Raw genomic sequence first — 22,114 nt, forward strand, 5'->3', positions numbered from 1 at the left:
AGGAAGCCTACAGGAGTCATTTGAGCTGAGGTGCTAAAATTGCAAGTGTGAGTGTGCTGTGCGTTTGTCCCAGTTTTCAAGGTCACCCAGTCAGTGTAAATCATGTCAGGCGGCACAGTAGCTCAGCCCAGAGGAGCAGCATGAGCACACATGCACAGCTCAAACAGGCCGAGAGAGAGTGTTCTCCCACACTGCCGGAAAACAAACTCCCAACTAAGCAGCCTAAGGACACAGCTTTGTCACATTGTTGTGTGCAGCCCTATTTCACTGTAGGCTCTGAATCTCGCTGACTTGCACTGAGTGTGCTTCTGAATCATGTTCAGAGGCACACTGGAACATTTCAAATAATTAAGGGCTGAAATCGCCAATAGCGGTCGTGCTGCTTCACAAAAACATCTTTTGGATCTTGGTCAAACTTGAAGGGCATGTGTCATAAAATTTGGCTCAGCAACACTGTCTTGTATTTGGTTAGAAAGTAAGTGTAAAGAGAGGAATTTTAGGAGATATTACTCAAACATTTCATTCAAGTGTCAATATTTAGAAGTAAATGCCAACAGCAGACTGTGCTGTGATTCAAAAGCAGCAATTTGAGCTTTGTCAAACATGAAGGACATGTATAATGAGGTTTGTCAGGAAAACACAGCATCTTTTGTTCTTCACTGTAGTAAGAGAAAAAAGAATGCCACACTACTTGTTGTAAATTGAGACATAGTAAGCATAATACCATAATCATTTGAAGCATCAAAAGAAATGGAGCGGATAAAGCAGGAGGAGATTGAACAAAATGGTTTGGCGTAGTAGTGGCCACACTGGGAGTCAGGGGATGGGAGTGCCAAGCACCAGTAGTTTAAACCATTAGCTAAAGTGATGACAGATCTTAAACTCTGACCAGTAATGTCAGATTAGACGAGTCTCATCCTTTATTCTCCACAGACCGACTCACAGATCTTCTGATAAAGCAAAGCAATCTGGCCTCCAGAGGAGACAGCAACACAGGGAAGAGCCAGAGGAGGGCTAAGAGCATGGGGGTGAATAATAACCACAAGGACATATGGAATAGATAGTGTTTGTTGCACCCAATATCCTAAGAAAGTTGCTTTCACAGACAGACCATCGGTGGGGAAGCCCCCAGTAATCTGTATAATACACACTTGATAATGCATATGACAGCTAAGCTAAAGATATACAGATAGGCCTATGTAGGTCTACATACATACATACCCCATAATCATCGTTCTAGCATTTCTTGTTTACTTTAGATAATTATGTAACAAAAAAGTAGTCTTGATATAATTTTTTGACACTGTACAAGTTTTTTAATATGTGACAGTTATCATCCATTCCCTAAAGTAAAGAGGTGCAGTGAAAGCACCATCTGTATTTTGATCCATAGGACCTGATGAAGCTTAGGTCTCCTAGCTTTGCATCTGCTTGAACACATCAAATGTTGAATTCTGAATAGAGTCTCACTTTCGTAAATAGATAGCACTCATGCAGAAGAGTAAGAAGGAAAACCCAGCACTAGCAATACTCTACGCATAGCTGCCTAACAGGAGCCACTTTGAGCATGCAGGATTATCCGAATGTGCTCAACCCTGATAAGTGGCTTAATGCAACATTTCCATTGGACTTTTTTCTGCTGAGGCTGAGACCCAAGCACCACAAGAAGCACTACTTATAAAGTTAGCCAAATCACGCTTTTTGGGATTATGTCACCATGCAACACTGTCATTTCAAAAGTGCTGGTTATAGAGATGAGAGTGAAATGAGAACAGAAGACTGATATGAAGCGAGCGAATGAGAAGAAAGCCATATTTGACTATGGCATGCAAGAATTTGTGATATTAACCACTTCAATTGTATTTAACATCATTACTTTGTAATTCAATTTTACCATCTAAAACCGAAGTATATGTGCAACAATGGTTTTGATTTCCATAAAAAAAAAAAAAGGTTCAGGTGAAGTCTCTTTTTTAAAGGGTCTAGATGCAAGTTGGTCATTTTATACTCACTGCTGCCACCTCAGGTCATACGTGTAACTGCACCGTCTAGATTAAGCTCCTGCATGACGGCAATTCGGACACGAAGTAACAACTTTTTGAGTGACAATGCAGGATTTTAGAGGCAGTTGTGGTGAATAGGTCTGCGCAATGAGAAACCTGTGTTATGCAAAGTCGGGGTGGGCCATATCGCATCACATATCATTATACCGCTATATTTTTTTCATATTGTGCCATTTTTTTTATTGTTGTGGACACGATTTAATTTGATTTTGACTGAAGTCAGTGATGAAAATTGCTTGAGTGGATCATTTTTGCGAAGAAATTTTATTTTCTATATTGCATATTGACAAACTAAAAGTAAAAACAGCAGATTTCTGTCAGAGCTTTAGGGGATTTCTGTCAGAGCAACAAGCAGCATTTTATAATCTTAAAAGTTAAAAACAAACTTCCAGCTCAAAGCCACCAAGAATCAACTGACATTACCTGGGTATGGTGCATTCCTGCTTTTTGTCTCGAGGTGCTTAGTGGGTGCAATCATTCAGGATTTGGAGAAAATGTGTTTTGAGTTTGTGTGAATTTTAGAATTGTTAATGGATTATAATTGTGATAATAGCAGGGACTGGGAGCCCTCGTCGGACGTGTTCTTACACTGTCGTGAACTTGCTATTCACAGCAGTGGCAGTGCTGAACTAGATAAGACCGAATTGTATTGCGGCTGAAGAAATTTGAAAGTGTATTTGAATATGTGAATATCCCCAAGAGGAACATTTAAAAAGCTTCTTAGAGGGAGTGCAAGAATAAAGACGGGTTCTTACCTTTTTTCCAATGAGCTTCTTCCGGAGGAACTCGCGGGCTTCAAACATGTAGGGAATGTCGTAAAGTGGACGGAAGCGCTTGTCTTTATCCTTGTTCTTCTCCTAAAAACAGTAAAATGTGTTACTAATCACACATGACACATGTAATCAATATCCGATTTGCCCTCATCAAGGCCCCTGTTAAGAACATTTTCTTCAGAAGCTGTGTGTTAGAAAGACAAATCAAAAATGTGCCTTGAGATGTGTTCGTAGTTTGCAGTGGTTTATGTATGTAAGGGATGTGTATGTATCTAAGGCTGGCCAAGGGTTTGTCAGGTGCGTTTTTTCCATACATTCAAAAAATCAGGCTGTGCGGTGAAAACAAAATCCAATCATATGGCAAGCAGTTCCAGGTCTGCAAAAGTCAAAACGAAAGGAAGTTAGCGCTAATCAGTAGCATAAAGGAAAGCTGGCACCACACGCACACACTGAGGCAACCCTATGCACAGCTGCAAACCAAAAACATCACTCAACGTGTTCACCTATTCTGTGACAGGAGCAGCCCACAAATAGAAACCATTTGCATTTTTAAAGGAGGCTGGGGTTTGTGTAGCTCCAAGTTGGGAAAAAAGACAAACACAGTCTTCCGCAGTGACAGGTGTCGCTTTTGCAGAGACGCGATAAAAAAAATTTAAAAAGGGGGAAGAAAATGACATTGAAGTAGTGAAGGGAAAATAAATGACAGGCACCAACATGGAAATAAAGCCATGAATGACAATACTGCCTCTCCTGCGGCCCATACGCCTCCATCATCACCTGTCACCGCAAAATGCAAGGTTAGATGAATCCCTCAACTCTTCAGTGGTTGCTCTAGTTAAATGCATCTACAGTACTGTCCCTGCCAGGTGTGACACATTAACAGCACAGATGGGCACAGACAGAAGACACATGTGAAGAAATATACAAGAGTGAGTTTTACGTTTGACCATGTGTTCATCCTTCTTAGTCCACTGAACCATCTCCATCACCAATGTGCTTCCACAGAAGGAAAAGGTGTGTAAAATGTAGCTATGTTGATGAAGTCGTTCGTGTGTGATAATAAAAGATGTCTAGAAATCAAAGACCTTAGAGAAACAGTCAGAATACAGTGTAACAACTTTTTTTTTCCTTTTCAATCTTTCTTCACTTGGCCCCTTGCCCATTAATTTTCTGTAGCCACAATAAGAGACACTTCAGTCAGTAAAACCCCTAAAACAGTCAGGTTTACGCACTAGCTTTTTGTCCTATACCAAGTCAGAATAGGGAGCTGTTAAGGACATTCACTACTGAGCACTTGCTTTGCAGCAGTTCAGATGTGAGAACATAATGAAAATAAAAGTACAAAGCAGTGGTGTGCCTCCTTGCACTATGATCTATAATCTCAAATCCGGTTAAAAATACATTTGGTCAACTGCATTTCTGTAATTATGTTTTTTAAAGTTCAGAGTTTTTCCATACTGTGATATGTTCATACCTGAGCTTAGACAAGTTGACGCAACTGTTTCGGTCTTTGTGTACGTCGAAATGCTCCAAAGGTGTTATTATGCCCTAAAATATAGCACCCCATTTGATCCGCTTAGAAAATCAACATGTTTAATTTTATGTAACTATACTTGGATCATGTAACTACTCATGTAACTGTATTTAAATAGGGAAAACGTGGAAGAGCTTGGTCGCTTCTAACTTCACCCTGTTTGGCGCCCTAGAGGAAGAGAGGCTAAATGCCTTCGGTCTTTTTGAGTGACTGAGCGCACACACAAAGACCAGACAGGTACACATCAACTCGTCTAAGATCAGGCAAGAACATAGCTCAGTATGCAAAAACGGTGGCCTGTTCCTTTAAAGGCACACAGCGCAACAGCAATGCAAAACATGCACCTCATGACCAGCTAAACACAGAAAATACTTTAGCAATGAGCAATCAAAGACTGGATTTGGATGAGGACCTAATCAATTTAAATCTCATATTTGGCTGCCTTTAATTCAACATCTTAGTCAACATCTCCTTGGAGACGTTCCGCTCCCACTAAAGTTACTGTCAGATCTTAGGAGAGGCGAGCTGCTCACAGCAAACACACTTTCGTTCGTTCTTCTCTTTTGACATTTTCCAATGATAAAACTATATTTAATAAAATACATTTTTGGATTTTATTCTATATACCGAGTGAAATGTTACATGGTGTGGCTTTAACAGAAGCTGGAGCACAGGCAAAGGAGGATAGAAAACCAAATAAGGAAAAAAAAAATCATGTCTACCTAATAAGGTGTTCACACTGCAGAGGAAACCATGTCACTGAGGGCGAAGAGTGTAAATGTCAGCACTCTATGCCAATTAGGCACAAGAAGTGGAGAAGCAGACATGAGGACAAAAGGTACTAGCCTCCATCTTACAGCTGCTCTATGGGGAATAGTGACACTGAGCAGAAGGTGAAACAGTTTGAAAACAAGAAATACAGACAATAAGAGAAACCTTAGCATGAGGTAGTGCAGTAGAGCACACAAATTATTCTCCTGAACCAAGTTTGGGCCACTTTAATTGGGTAAGTTTGTGTGTTTAGAGCTTGAGAAAAAAAACATGGCTAAAAGGAAACAAAGTGGGTTTCATTAAAAGGGTGAGAAAGATGTGAGTAAAATATTGAAAACAAACACATTTCAAGAGCTCAAAGCAAAAATAGACATTAGATGAATACTGCATTAGAATGTTACAAACAAAGCAGTCCATTGACGTCACATTTGTTACCTACTACATCCGATCTGCCTCAGCTAAACTGGCTTGTGACTTCTTGCGGTTTGATTTATGACCAAAGTTTTGTAATCAACTGGTAAGTGCTACAGCATTAATAAAACGGAGTCAAGAGTATAAACACTAACTTCCCCAACAGTCTTTTCCAAAGGCCTAAGTGAATGACAATGTGGCGTATGCCTCTGATGGTGGCTTATTTTGGAAAGTGGTGTTACACTGTGTCACTGCAGTGTCACGCTGCAGGCACATGGACAGACAGATGCTGTAGAAACTGGGGACACAGTAAGCGGAGGAGAAAAACACCAGCAGACAGATGGGATTGTCATTCAGAAAAAATCTTCATCTTTGGAATTACTATGTGCGATTGTGCGTGCATCAAAAAGATATAGCTACAGCAACATTATATTTCAGGCAAGCACACAGAAAATATTCAGCACAATTCAGAGACCAAAGCTCCTACATGCAGAGATCCAAATTACAGTTATCTCATTTTGTTTGTCAGCCTCTGCGCAATCTGTTTGGCTTTCTGTTTGCAAGCCCTTTATTAAAAACAGTCAATAGATCTTCAATTCCTTTGAACCAGGCATAAATATGCAGCATGAGGAAAGAGTATTGAAGTGGTCCACTGTGGCATGAAACCAATTTTGGCCATAGAACATTCCCATTTCTTTACCCTACAGTAATAGATTTCATACCGTTGCTTTTACTTCTCAAAAGAAAAACAAGAATGAACTGCTTCTTTAACAAACAAAAAGACTAATCTATTCATAAATCTTCTGTCAACTTGAGTATGTAGTGCTATAACAGTCGGGTTCTCATGAGGGACAAAAAAGAACAGCGTGTGTGACTTTAGGTGGATCATTTGCTGAAGCCAAACACCAATCTCTAAGAGCACTATTAGTATAGTCATAAAGGGGAAGGGGGAAGGACACCAAAAGCAGCAGACAAGAAGGAAGGTGGTGGAGAGTGGCTTAGCAGGAACTGTCATGGCTCATCAGCACTCTGCTGCATCGCATCTGGCCTCAGTAGCCCCTTAACTTTATCACACACACAGACATAAAAGAGTGAAAAGGCCTCATCTAAACAGACACAGACAGTGATGACAACTGGCACAGGAAAATCTCTCCAGAGCTCTTGAGAATGCAACATTTTGTACTACATAGCCAAATTTCTGAGACTGTTTTGACCGGACACTTGTACGGTGTGTGCTTATAATGACACGGCAGACATGTCGAGCCTTTCTATGTTGGCCATGTCTCAGTGACCTTTGTTTGGTCACAGTTCCACCTACGGTAGTTTTGTTACATAGGCTAAAGCAGCTTAACCAAGCATGTCTGAAGGCTGGATTGTCTCGTATGTCTGTCTGTAGAGTAGTGGCTCGGAAGCCAGTTTAGTAAAGTTTTCCCAACTGCTGTGACCTCAAGGCGAGAAGTATTTTTGCTGAAAAGATAGCATTTCTTCCATGTGGAAATGCCTATTTTAACTACAGTCTATGCGTCATGTACTGAATCCCAATAGTTTAGTCCACTAAAGGAAATCTGGATATTCTAACAGCAGGAATAATGTGCAAACCTTTCTAATTATATTGACACGTCGTGAAGGATTTTTTTTTTTACACAATAAGCAATGAAGTATGTTTATGTACTCACCAAAGCACATAAATAAAGCACAAGCATGTTTAGTGATTTACACTTGACTATAGGCTGTTGTACAGTCAGGGTATCTTGTGGTTTACAGATTTTAGACAAATGCCAAAGAGCACCTCTCACAAATCCACTGCATGTGATCAAAGCAAAGATTTATTTCTGCAGACTTTTGTCTGATTCATCATTTTTTTCATTTGTGAGTCTTGCTGTTGTAAACCGCAGACAAAGCAGTCTCCCTATGTTTGTGTGCTTAGTAGTATGCTCCTCTGCACAAGAGTGGGCTGGGCGAGTGGGTACACTTTGATCAAGCGCACTCACTATCATCAGCTGAAACTGATTTTACATCTCCATCATGAGCTAATCACCCTCCTGTTCATGTGAAATACAATATTAAAGTGGTGGGACATAAATGAACTATTCTTAAATATATCTGTTAAAATGCATCTATAGCTGAAACAGTCTACAGGGGGTAACAGTTCAGCTATCTCACAGTTCCTTTAGAATACACATTTGATTTAAGGCTCGTGTTTATGCTGTTCCTGAACAGTATGCGTGTACTTTTTTGGATACAAAGCTATTGAGGCCAGATTATGGTCAAGATTGCATCTTAAGTATTTGTCTGCCCCCCTGACATTGCACTGTGTAATGGATCTATCATTTACAGCAGCCTGGTCATCTGCAGGAGAACCCGTTACAAAGCCACACCCTTTCATGTGTTTTTGGAGAATGTAACTTTGCAGGTCATGAGTGTCTTCAGCTTTATAGCAAGAAGTGACGAGCTTAAATATAGACAATCTTGCACCACTTTAGTATGATGCATATCGTACATTTCATACCGCGGTGCATTGTGGGATGGTGCAATGCTACACTCCCAGTCGCCTACTACTTTAGTGGAACTCATGTTTCTAGCCCTGTCCTCCATTCTCTCTGCAGTGCCTAGAAAGTCTTTTCACCATCACCTTTCACTTCATGCCAAGTCTGGTAATTAAGTAGTGACTTTCTTCACGCACAAAATTACATTTTACAGCCAATTTTAGGTCTAATCTTCAGCTGAATTGTAAATGTATTTTGTTAAACATAATACAGGGATCGATAGACATTGTGTCCAATAAAGTGGTTGTCTTTGAATGACTAAAAAAGAAAGTTTAATAATAGAACAGTCACGACTATTTACAAGAACATTTGATGTTAATTTATGAGAAAATGTAAAATTGTCAAACTGAAAACAGCGCAGGCTCGTCACAGTCTCAGGAAACCAGAGCTCTGCATTGCTGCCATAGCGACAACACTGACCAAATAGCAGAACAGATAGAGATGGGTACAAAGACTCTTTGGCTCCTGAACACTAGTAACTACAGTAACAAACAAGTACATAAATCCACTGAAACAATTTTCTCAATATTTAACTTCTTCCGTACAGGTTAAATGAAGCCATATTTTGAGCTTTCAGCATCTGCAGAAGCTCCACAAACCATGCTGCTCTGAGTGTTGGCAGTAGAATTAGCTGCACTGTCTGTCCTGACTCAAAATCAGCTGCAGTTCGAATGCAAGTGATATCGAGACACTTAATATTCATATCGCCTCCAAAAACACACCAGCATTGTCATGACTAATTCCAGTTAACAGGGCAGTCGCAAAAAGAGGAAAATGTATGAACAGATAAAATAGACTGGAATTAAGTACTAAATAGGTATAGGTAAAATAAACATGTGAAGGATCTTAGGTATATTTAGGGAGGATTTTTATCATACAATTATGCAACATATAGCTATGTCATTCCTTATAGCTTCACTAATCAGAGGTTTAAATACAAGCCAAAGTAGGATCAAGCAGAACTGCACCACACACAATAACCGTGAGAACTGAAAATGGGAAAGCGACGGTAGCAAAAAACCCGCTATAATAATTGCAGAGCAACAACAATCACATCTGGGGGTTTTGAGGAACATATGACAGAGTAATGATGCACAGAAAGCAAACTGTTGAAGCAGCTGGTTCTGCCAAAGACAGCAGCACAGCACACAAAAAACGAGGGAAGGTCATTGATAAGTGATTGATATAAAAGAAAGTTTTGAGACGAAAAGACAGTGAAAGTGACTGGACTGGGGGAGGCGCAGGGAGCGAAGATACAAGGCTGTCTCTTACTGATGCATGGCACAAACGACGACACCAGCGGAAAGACAGCAACAAGGATAGGGGGATGGGGAGAAGAGTGTGAGAGGAATAAAAGCTTAACTAGGCAGATAAACAGAAAGAGTGGAAAGAGCAGGCTATAAAATCAAAATGGAAGTGGAAAAAAAAAAGGTCAATAAAACGAAAACAATCAAAACCAAAAAGAAAAGAAAAGGAGTCTCTCAAACTGTCTGCAATCTGCTTTTTTACAACACAGGCGAAGCTACCTCATACTTGGAAGAGGCATTCTGAAACATGACTTGCATATAAATGGATGCGATTGTTAACAGCATAGATTGTGTTTAATACATCTGTGGTTATTTGGCAAAGCAACCAATTTTATAACAAAAGCCTTTTTACTATTAAACAAATTGTTCCTCCTGAGTCACACAGAGCGAGCACATTTTAAAAATTGATGCCTTCTCTCCAGGCAGAAAGGAAATGAATACAAATATCTACTTAACGGTAATGAAAATAGTGTAATTTGTATTAAGGTTGCTTACAGGAACTGTTGTCTATAATACACTTGGGAATGTAAAATATGGTTTGGTATGTGCAGCTGAGAGAGTGTGTAAATGTGTCTGCATCTCTAAACATTCCTGTTTGCATGTGTGCATGGCTCAGAGAGTAGAAGTGATAGTGTGGGGGGAAAAAACGAGCGTGGAGCGAGAAAAAAAAAAAATCGATCCACCTCACTCTGCAGTGCTGCATCCACTGGGTGTGTGCAAATGTCTCAGTGAGCCTGCCTGCGCCCTAACTGCAGAGACGCCACCCGGTGGTCACGACATACTCACATAGTCACAAAAACCAAGCTGCTGCTGTGGTGAGGAAAGTTAAAGGTTGTTGCCAATGTCAAAGAGATCCATACGTAATGTGTGATAGCTTTAGGTGCAAAAGCAGAACAATTCACATTGGCCTTTCTCATCAACAAGCCGACACTTCATGACATGAGCGCACACAAGCGCATTGTAACAACAATTCAGGAAGAACACAAACCTCTCCTTCGGTCCTCGGGGGACGGATGCTAGACAGATGAATGGTTTTGCATTCTCCAGAGTTCAGCTTGACCACCATGGCATCAGCATTGACAATCTGCATCACCTGGAATTACAAGAAACGTGTGTTACATGACGAGGGTACACAGAGGCTGACATTAAGTGGTACATTACACTGGTCGTACATTTGTTTTGGATGATTATCACACTTTAATGTTAACTCCAGACCAAATGGGAGCATACCAGGGTAGTTCAAGGTGTCTGTGACTCTGTATAAGTAAATAACCCTCTAAGGTTTGATGTTTATTTGTCCTATGCTTTCATTTCAGAGCACAATGTGGCATTAAACTGCATAACTGTCAAGATAACAGGAAATATCGGGGTCTTCTAAAAAAGATGTATCTGTAGCGCTTGACAAATAACGATTTCCCCATTAGTCCAATCCAACGTTAATTATAGAGCATTAATTGAGCCCGACATAAAGTGAATTCAGTAATCTAAACAATTTGTTCCCCAGATATTTTGTCACAAAGGGTTTCGCTTCGGACAGTTGCCTGAGCTGATAAAAGGTGGACTCTACAACTGAGCTAATCTGGGTGTCAAGCTTCAGAGCACTGTCCATCTTCACACTGAAGTGCTTTGAGTGTTAGTATTAATGGTGGCGATGACTTCACTTGTAGATAACTGCTGCCCAGGAACACAACAACACAGCAGATAAATTCATACTTTGGAGACGCTGATCCACCAGCCATCATGACAAAATAATATGGAAGGCTAATAGGGCCATACTACAAATAGTGACAATGCATAAAAATAAAACCGGCAGTGAGGAAAGTCCCGGGTTTGATTTCCGGACCGTGTGGAGCCTTTCTGTGGAGCCTTTCGGAATTTGTGTGTTCTCCCCATGCTTGCATAGGTTACGTACGAGTGTTCCAGTTTCCCCTACCATGTACATGTACTATAAGCAAGGGTGAATGAGAAATGCAAATCCGGTTGGGCGTGGTTATAACATGCATTAAAACATACAATTCAAATAATTTGTTTTGTTGATTCACTTGTAACTTTTCCTGTTGTTATCAGCCGTTTCTTTAATGCGCTTCTAGCCCTCCCCCATTGTTCACTTGAGTAAATTAGAAGCTCATCTCAGCCATAGTTCACAGCGAGACAGAGTTGAGAAGTCTTCAGTGTGGACCGCCAATGCCAACCCTGTGCTAATGTAGCCTCTGACTTCCAGGTTCACGCTGGAGGAGAATGAGCTATAATTAGACACACAACAGAGCAGGAGATCTGTTTTTCTTTCACAAATGTCACGTTTATGATGTGGATCTATGGCGTCAAATGAAGTTTCCTCTCCTACAAGAAAACAATGTGATTACCACAGCTGAAAGTGTCACAAAGGAGTTTGCACAGACTTCCTGACCTAAGAAATTATCAGTTTGTCATTTGATTTGTGTTCAACTATTGTACAGGCTCAAGAAGACGCATGAGTAGCTGCACAAAAACAGGGCCAACATATAGGCCATAATAGTGGGGTGGGGAAAGAGCCGCGTTTTGTTTATGGCCACTGCGATCTATTATGTCCATGTTTGGCTTGCCTGGGGTCTCCGTGGCACTCCTAAAATGTGTGTATGAATTCAGTGAAATGAATTCCACTCAAGTGTTAAATGAACATTTGTTGCTCCAGCCAGCCCCTTTATGTACCTGAGCAGTCCCCCAAGTATGAAGACAGATTGGGGCTATAATATGACTGAGATGGAGGAGGCATCTAGAAAGAGAGGCTTTAAGTAGGCCGCTTGCAGGAGACTGAGAAATCAATGCCACTACACATGTTGCCTCCCACATGTGCATTAAATGGTCCAAGCATCACTCAAGCTGCTTCATATGTAGGCTGCTCCCGAGCTCTGAGCGCTAAAAAAAAAAGTACAGGCCATGCATCACACTTACGGTGGACAGAGTGGGAGTCAGTGAACAAAAACAGCAAAAAATGCCAAAAGCAGTTAAGCACAGAATAAATTCCTTTAGCTACATGAGATTGGCACAAATTAAGAGGTGAAAAAAGAGGGAGAGAGAAATTAGACTAAATGGGCTGTCCACAACAGCAGCCAAAAATGCGTCATATACTAAACACTGACAACGTACTCTAAAGGGAGTTGAAGTGAAAAAGACAGAATGAGGGAAGAGGTGTCATGAGTGGCTTGCGTACACATGGGAAAGGAGCACACAAAGCAGCCAACACAAATTGACGCCGTAACAAGGTCATTTTGTGATATACGCAAGTAAATAGAGTGGAAGAGAGAGACGGGAGCAGAAGAAAATGGCTCAACAGAAATTGGCTCAACATTTAAAGGCTAATTATCAGTTGCAGGAGGCGAGACGAGAAAGGCGATGAGGACAGATCAACACGCATCAAGAGAGAGAGAGAGAGACTGTTATCTCACAGCAAATAGGAAAAAACGAGACCAAGAAGATGGAAACGGATACAAAGATAAAATAACAGCGAAAAAAAGACTTTGCAAAGTAGCTGGTGTGGGGGTCAAACAAGCCGACAAAGGAGACAATTGAGCCGTGTGATGCACTGTCCAAACCAGTGCTCATCGAACAGAGATTTACTGCCCCCTTCTGCTCAAGCCTGACATAACATATGCAGTGTCCAAAAATCTGTTATTTTTATTATCATAAATGTAGTTACTTTGAACCAATGTGTAAAGTGCAAGTTTAGCCAAGATTTAGTCATTACTCAAATCAGACGATCACCTAAGCTGTGGCAGCGTTTCAGTTCGACTGCCAGGCGTGATTTGTCACCCAAATTGCACGCTTTTGCAAATGAGCTAGTGTTTCTGATGCTAATAATGATACACCACTTGGCACCAGCCTGAGGTGTGAACATGCACAAGTGACAAAACGTGGAAAAAGAGCGGGCTTTAGAGCAATACCTGTGACGGGCTAAAAGGCATCGCTATCGTATTGTAGCCTAATTGCTTTTCCACTTGACTCATTTCAGTGAAAAAAAAAAAAAAGACAAATATTCCACAACTCAGAGCCTGAAGCCATTTTAAAAGAGCTTTTGAACATTCTAACACTAAATGTATTTTTTCCTTCCACCTTCAAAGTCGGGCCCATCAGTTATTTTAAAATGATATAAGATAACTAGCCAAATGCTTATTATATTATGGATTAAAAAGCTTGATGAAATGGTGCCTTGACAGATCTTCAATGGTAAGATTAATGAAGACGTTTCCGGCACATCACCTTTTATTCGACACCTCATAGGTCATCGGCTACACAGAGAGGAGAGGAAGAGATAGAGAGGGGGGGGGGGGGGGGGGGGGGGGGGGAAACCACTGGGACATGGCCTACATCCGCTGCTCAAGTCCCAGGCGATGTGGGAGGAGAGAGACAGCCAAAAAGGAAGATGCGCAGGGCAGACTTTTGAGGATTGGGTCTGCTGCTGCTGTGGCTCCACTCTATCCATCACTCAGATAATAAAATGTGAAAAGCGCAGTGGACGTGGACCTAGGAGCGGCCTATGATCAGACTGATGGATAGATGTGTCCCTGTGCGAGTCGCATCCGTATTAGGTGTCAAGTGAATGAAACAGGGACATCACAAGTCGGCAGTGACGGGCCTGAATAACTTCTCGTGTATGTACTGTAGGTCGGCACGGCGCATATAAAGTCTACAAGCTAGTTGTGCATGCTTACAGCTGGGGGTGGCAGTAAGTCATGAGTCAAGCAAGACACAAGTCGTGATATTCTTCTCGTCTCAAAGTCAATTGCTCATGAGGGTCAAGTGAAGTCGAGTCACAGCTTTTTGGCAAATCGTATTGGAGTGAGACCTAAATTCACTGAGGGACTATAACTACGTCTTTTTAAAGTGTGTTTAAGAACATTTTGTTCATAAAATCTCTTTTCAAAATCCTTTCTCAAAATTAGGCATTTTCCAAAATACATACTATCAGACTGTTTTAAATATCTTGGATTTGGACTTTAAGTCAAAATTCAATAGTCAAGATATTTTAAAGCTGCATTTGTAAGGCTCCACTATGTGAAACAACGTGATTAAAACATGTGACAGTATTGTAAGAGCTGGAGGAACGAGGGCGCTTTTTGCACGCAGTCTGACAGATTTTATTTATTGGTTTATTTGGTCAGTGGACAGTGCATGTTAATGAACACACGTGGGTCTCTCATGGAGCCTTGTGCTAATTTCCATCCGTCCCCCATCCGCACACTCATTCATCCTGACCTATTGTACCTGTTTTTAGTGGGAGTAGTGGAAACCGGGGAGAACATGCAAACTCTACAAAGAAAGGTGGCAATGGAACCCAGGATGTTCAGGCTGTGAAGCACGATCTCTAACCACTGTGCGACCCCAGTTACTTGCCTTCCTTTGATCAGGGTCTAGGGTTAGGTTTATGATCAGGGGTTAGGGTAATGATTAGGGTTAGGAACGGCAAATGTGATGTACACTGTGTTTCACTCACACAAAACTTACACAATAATAAGGTAATTTCCTAATATTTCTCTGTACAGTCTCAACACCTTCACCAAACTTGTTTTGTACATGTTCGTGGCCAAATTGTCTTCCTTGTCAGCCTGTGCGTATCGGTTTTCAAACTTATGCCAAAAATACACCACAGGCGTTACAGCCCGTAAACGCAGCAAAGCAGCATACGAAAGCAGCATATTTAATCAATCAGGACATTTACACAAACGGTATTTTAAGTTGGCAGCCTTGGATATAAGGGACGATTTTTAATCCCTTAAACTTGGACACCTGCAACTCTTTGGCACTTATTGGACAGACAGCGGTTGGCAGAGGCGGAGATAAAGGAAGGGAGGATGAAGAAGAGTCCAGCAGAGATCAAACAGGTGCATCAAGGTTTTACTGGGGGCATTGGCAGTGCACAGCTACAGCAAAACAGAGCAAGGATCCCAGAGAGGACAGCAGCCGCTCCGCCTACACCAAATAAGGTTCACCATGTGGGTAATCCTACTCCACTTCATCTAAATCACATCACACAACCTGACTTTCATCTGTTTTTTATATATATCTATCCTTGTCTTTTTCACAACTTCTTTTCATTATTGCACAACCTCCTGAGCGAGCTACCAATCTCACTCCACACCCCACAGGCCACAACCAGCCCTGTTCTGTCAGAGATCTGAAAGAGCCTCACACTGATAACATTAATGTTTAATCCTTTCTGTAGCTTCTCCACAAGTCAGAGAAAGAATACATGGACCTCAGTGGTCAGTTAATGGCAGCTATACAAATTATATTACTACGTCAGTTTGAAAAAAGACTGCTACACATACCTGGACTGGCTTTATTCCTTTAATCTTGCATAGCATAATCTTAATCTTATTGTGAAAAGAAGGTTAAAGCACTCAATCAAGATGTACCAAGGAGTCCATCTCACTTGATTTGAAGTAATGTTTGTTGACAACCTAAGTTCATCACATTGTGCTTGATATTAAGGACATAGCTCTCCCCTTGAGTCGTAAACCAATAACCTTCAAAGTTAATGTCTGGAGTTCCTGGCTTTTGGGGGTCATTCTGTGCCGCTGCTGGGGTGTACGCTAGCAATTTGGACCTAATTTGACTGGGGAGTGCTTCAAGGTTGCTGTTAAGCATTCCTATTTGTCCCTTTAGTGAAAGGATTGTTATTTTTCCTCTGTTCAGTGGGGGGTGAAAATGAAAAAATAAAACAGGGGCAAGAGGTTATACTTCATTAGCGGCTTCAAAGTAGCTTTGCTTAGGTTGTATTGTTTCCTAAAAATGGAAAGAGCAAAAGCACACAAATAATGCACCGATCCAGCTTTTTTGCTACAGATACCGATGTTTGAGTATCTGCCGATATCCGATATTTACCAATACCAAGACACTTTCTTAAAAGTGGCTTTCTCTGAGTGAAACATTGAATTGACTCTTCTCTCCATTTTAAGATCAATAAAGTCATATTTTATATTTTATGTTACAGATCAATTATCAATTATATCTATTGTTAAACTAATGGATGGACACAAATCATCCTTGGGTAAATAACAGGCTTTAGGTTGCATTAATATAAACAACTCACATGAAGTGATCTGACAATTACAAATATGTTAGATCAGTTGTTTATTAAACTAAAATACAGACACTTGGCTTCAGCAGTGGTTATTTTATTGTATTTAGCTTTAGGTATTTCTATCATAGTTTCTGACCCAGCCTTGATTAGTTTTCGTCAGCATTAGCATGCACCCGCTAGCTTTAGCATGCTATTGCTAACACGGCATTTGGCGCGGGGATCAAAATACAGGTTAGGGGTAGGGGTAGGTTAAAACTAACTCAGCAGTTTAATTCTCCAGGTCCTTAGCTTTAAAATGGCATACAGCATGTCCATATTCACTTAGATTTAGGTGTTGAAAGCCAAAACTGGTATCGGCTCAGTATCGGATATTTGTAGCCGATACCCGATATTGTATTTTTTCCAGTATCGGCTCAGATATCCGATACCAGTATCGGATCGGTGCATCCCTTAATAAACGACATACTGTAAAAGCTGATGTATGTCAATGCGTTATCAATCCTTTATAGTATCACAGATTCAAATGGGCCAAAACGGTTTCAACTGAATCATACCTTGGCTACAAACTGCTTGTCTTTCTGGTCGAGGTTGGCTGTGGGTGCCACATAGTCTTTCCAGATGCGAACCTTACGCTCCTTTGCAGATCTGTATATGATTTAAAAACAAACACACAAAAAAATAATTGAGTGGGGTAAATTATAAACAGTTGAAAAGAACCAGCAGGTCACTTGTGCTTTACCTTTCAGCAGCTCTAAGTTTCTCAGCTCCTTGTGAATAAACAGCCATTGACCAGTCGACGCAACGGGCAAACCCTTCTTTCAGTAGTAGTTCAGTGATGTTTCCATTCTGCAACAGTATTTTTTTTTTATTCATTTATTCCCAAACTCAAAGCAGTGTATACGGTTGGATTAGATCAGTGATTCTAAACTTACCGGGTGAAGGATGGTACCCAGTATGATCTGATTTGGGCAGCTTTCCAGGATGATCTGAACATCCCTCTGCAGAAGACGAGACTCTGTGAAGAACTTTGCTTCAGCGGCGAACGGCTCCGGTGATTCTGTGCCATCTGCTTCACGTCTGAAGGTTGGACACTAGGAAAGATTGACATGAAGTGAATGAACAGTCAGACAAAAACTAGCGTCAAGCTTCACATTTCAACAGACCGATCCTTATAGAACTAAACAAGGCCAGCAAGCAAAAGAAAAAGAAAAACAGAGCATCAACTTCAGTAGCGAGGTACAAAATCTTAAGTGGTTCTCAGACAAAACAAGGCTGAGTTTGATGGATGTGTAAATTTAGTGAAGTAGATGTGAAAACAAACAACGAACAAAAGAGATTGTTTAGTTATGAATAAAGATAGTGTTTCAAAACACACAATTAAAATGGACAAAAAAAAAGGAAAAGGCTTTGTTAAGCATTCAAGTAAGCTGTGTTTACCTTCACTCCGGACAGCATTACAGTTACAAGGTAGTGGTCTGGCAGAAGCAAGGCACGGACAACACCGCCATCACGCACATGTTCGATGATTGCTACAGAGAAATGCATCCGTTTATTTATTCATCTTTTATGAAAAATTACAGAGACGCAGATAAATGTAACAACTTCTGTCTCATTTCCATGGGAAGCAATAGAGGGAGGCCTTTTATGTGACTCATTGGGTTGCAGAGAGTCACACTTCTTTTTCAAGAACAAAGGAGAGCTTTACTTCTGTGCAGGGACTGAAGTGCCTCACTAGAGAATTACTCGCAGGTACTTCACAAAAAAGGAAAATGTTGTGCCTCCTTGGCCCATTTCACAGTCCACTTAAAGACACTCTCCTAGATGCACACAAACTTAAACTTTTTTTTTTTTTACTATTTATATGGATACTAAATAGCAAAAAAAAGAAGAAAAAAAGGGCAAAAGACCTCCATTTTCATGCAAGTAGTACAATTTCATTGTACATTATCATTGGCATACAGTGCATAAAATAATTAGTCTAAGCAACAACACATTGCGCTTGTGGTTGCTTACAGATAATACAAGAATAGCTCCTGAACTCCAGTTCAAACTAGATAACTAATCACATACATACAGTGTGGATTCAGTGCTCATTAAAATATTTGTAAAAAAGAAAGCAGCAGCGTTATGCTGGATAATTTTATAGAGAGGCCACAGCACAGTACTTGATAAAAGCAGCAGACATTTCTGTTCTTGGCTTATGCAGGACTTTGGTGCACAATGCATGTGCCGTTTAATAGGGTTCTGCCTTCCATGAAGAGAAAAAGAGGGAAATAAGGATCAAAGTCTCATGGTATGTTCATTTCCCCATTTCAATTAAAGTCTAGTGAAATGAGCCCACAACCAATTACGTTTCACACTACACCTCGGGCTAGTCAGACACTAAATTAATCAGCCAGTGAACAATAACACTACTTGTTTAAACACCCTTAAGAAGATACTTTCACCATTGCAATGGATCTGCAGCTAAACTAATAACAGTATTGGATTCCTTTCAGTCAAGCCCATTATGTGAACGTAGGCGCTATAAAGACCAAAACTGTACATTTCATATTACTTACCATTGATAGGTTTCTGGTGCAAAGAGTCAACAAAGTTGCGCGGATTTTCTATGGTGTACTTCATCTCCCGGATGGTATGTGCCGAACTTCCCTCACTCCACTGGCCTTTTTTGGCTGCTTTTGACTGATCCTCCAAGTCACATAGCCTTGCCTGTTCTGGACTGGGAACAAAAATCACACTCAAAACATAATCAACCATTAAAAGACAGTATACCAAAATGTTACAGCAGTATCTGGGTCCTCGTATACATTAGAAATACTTGAAAATAAAATGTGTTTGTGAAGCATTATGCTGTATGTGAAGATTTAACCCTATGTATTCAATGAGGTAGCACTGAACTTTTATCTCAGTGCTAGTGTTAAGTAAAAATAAAATTCGGACAAATAAATCTTAAATAAAGACAGCGTATTGATGCTACACAAAGCCTCATTAATACTGCGGTTTCTCTGGAACATCAAACACTCAAATACCAAGGTAAAGTATCTTGCAATATGAAAAGAGCCTGTCAATTTTCTCCAGTATATTGAACAAATACTAGTATTACCACAGGTGCTTGATACTGTGTTGTAGACTCTGTTTAAGGAAGATATTTCATTATGTGCACTGGTGTGTTCAATGCCTTTTCGAAAGGACAATACTGCCCCCTTCTGGTATACTACAACACTACATAAATTGAATACCGTGAATACAGTCATGTCTCCTGGCTCCAAGGTATAGGACTGTGTCATGGTGCAGAAAAAAAATCAACTTGACTAATTTAAGGTCACACTGCCCTACACGTATTAGGCAGTTCTGTGCAGGTTTCTTTTTCAATATTACAGTAATATTTTTCCCTAACAATAGAAAATTCTGTTGTTGTTTTTTTAAACTCCAATATATCTTTGCAACTGCAGCATAGCAAGGCTTTATTGTTTGGGCTAAACAGCTCTCAGGAGTTGCTCTAATTCCTTCACGAGACTCCTCGTGCAGGAGCATGTGGAGACGGGGTATATAAGACGGAGCTGAAGTGTGTGAGCCTATTGGGTACAAGCGTCTGTCAGAGCTTGTTCAGTGATTGGTGGTTACAGCAGCAAATCGATTTGCATTTGCATAGAGTTGAATTCATTTAAACTCCATGCAAATGCGGCTCAAAGCTCAGAACACCCGCACCGTGCCGCTATTCTGTTTATTTACAGTAGCTTGCAGGCAGACGACCGGAAAGCCTGCCTGCATTAGAGAATGCATTAGAGAGCTGGCCTCTCAATCCGCTCCTGCTGCAGTTGCTGTGAGCGCGCCGTCACTGCTGCAGGAACGAGCTGCTTGCACAGTGAAAATTAATGCACTATTGACTAGATAAGTAAGGCGAAATATGGACAAAAATACATACCTTGAATATACAGGCTGCTTATGTAATAGTAATAGATATTTGGTAAAACAGGCGTTTAAAAGATTACTGATTGGTAGGGGTGTAACGGTTCAGCTATCTTTGGACAGGTCAGTTGGGTTCACGGTGCAGGACCCACTGTTTGGTGCATCACGGTGCAAGTGCGATTAGTTTTTTTGCTCAGACTGGGGCTTTGTTATTTTGTTATAATTAATGTTCTTTAAAATGTAGCATGTTATTGGCATTGATAAAAGTAATGCAAATGACACATACATTAATAATAATAAAGGGGCTTGACTTTAACAGCTAAAAATCGCTGCATTTGGCCTGTAGCCCCCTGGCACTTCTCAACCCCCCGGAGGGTAAAACTTTGGGCACCCATGCTCTTTTTACTAGGCCTATTTTTCTGACCTTGCCATCACAGACTTTACAATAATATTCTGAAGCTGCAGTCCAGTTTTAAACTACTTTAAATTGTTGTGAGGGATAACTTACTTGTTTCCTCTAACTTCCCGACGGACTGTGGCAAGGCCTTCACAAACCAGAGTCTCAGCAATATTCTCCCCAGTTGAATCTAGAAAGAGAAGTATATGACTAAAAGTAAATAATGAACTTATGTAGCTTTATTATAGGCATCATTTTCATTAAAAAAAAACATAATTATCAAAACACTGCAAACATTACAGAATGTTGAACCTTGACTCACATTGATATTGCATAATCTTTAGCCTGAGCTTATGTTTATAACAATGTAAACCTATATTACTACTAGTGATGCACAAAATTTGAATTACGTTTTTTTTTTGCAGCCCAATACAATCAATACTGAAAGCCAATATCTGGCATTTGCACAAACATTAATTTGTTTCAATGTCCAGCCATTACAGATTTAATCATAAACCAAGTCAAAAATTCAGCCAGTTTCCACAATAGAATTATTAGTTGCCCACCAACTCAATTTCAAATGACTTATGTCATTTGAAAGTTTCGCTGCCTTGTGTGTCATCTAATGCTGCTATACAAGGGGCAGATTGAGAGAGAAACAATCCCATATCAGCGACTGTGCGCAAATAAAGGTTTGCAGATGATTGAAAGAGACAGTCCTGTAGCGTGGACGCCCTTTTCAGCACATTTCTGCTTTTTCCCCACTGTATCTGAAGAAAAAAAAAGGAACACAGTGGCGGTTCTGGCCAGTTTGGAGACCTGGGCGACCAATCTTTACAGCGCTCCTCACTAGAAAATGCAAAAGTACAACAATTTTGATGGAAGTTAATTTGACTTGCCTCTTTAATTGTCATATTTACTTGGCTTAATCCCTGTCCGCACAGTCAATTTAACAAATCTCAGATCACTGGCAGCATATCCATGCATGTACTACTTTAAGTATATTTTGACACAACAAAGACATCGTTATAGGACCTGCTTTGTTTTTTTGTTGACCTGTTTATCTATTTTTCATAGATATAAAAAATACGTTGTGCCCGAGGGCTTTGACGGCTGCGTCTGCTCAGTCCCATAATTAATATCTTACTTTAATGCTGGGCGTGTGCATATATGAACTTCCTTGTGTTTTCATAATTTGTCTCCGCTTTGAAAAGTTGGAGTGATGTTGGTGTGAAGGTTCAGATCCCTCTTCACAGGGAGCGGCAACAGCATGGTTTTGCTGGATTGCTTTTCAACCCAAACAGTACAGAAGTGTGCTTCAGGAGATTGTGATTCTGCTG

At 40.5% G+C, this 22,114-nt stretch overlaps 1 protein-coding gene across 1 annotated transcript in view; it reads right to left on the reverse strand.

Moving 5' to 3' along the window:
• snd1 (staphylococcal nuclease and tudor domain containing 1) overlaps nt 1-22,114 on the reverse strand; it is a 133,914-nt gene that overhangs the window by 105,577 nt on the left and 6,223 nt on the right. Inside the window, exons 4-11 of the mRNA XM_079582761.1 lie at nt 20,886-20,964; nt 19,027-19,187; nt 17,903-17,994; nt 17,398-17,556; nt 17,205-17,311; nt 17,020-17,110; nt 10,394-10,498; nt 2,819-2,920 (exon numbers count right to left, since the gene is read on the reverse strand). Of these exons, the coding sequence (XP_079438887.1) occupies nt 2,819-2,920; nt 10,394-10,498; nt 17,020-17,110; nt 17,205-17,311; nt 17,398-17,556; nt 17,903-17,994; nt 19,027-19,187; nt 20,886-20,964 (896 nt within the window). The remainder of the gene's footprint in view (nt 1-2,818; nt 2,921-10,393; nt 10,499-17,019; nt 17,111-17,204; nt 17,312-17,397; nt 17,557-17,902; nt 17,995-19,026; nt 19,188-20,885; nt 20,965-22,114) is intronic.

Source organism: Gobius niger (genome assembly GCF_951799975.1).
Source record: "Gobius niger genome assembly, chromosome: 2".
Taxonomy (NCBI): domain Eukaryota; kingdom Metazoa; phylum Chordata; class Actinopteri; order Gobiiformes; family Gobiidae; genus Gobius; species Gobius niger.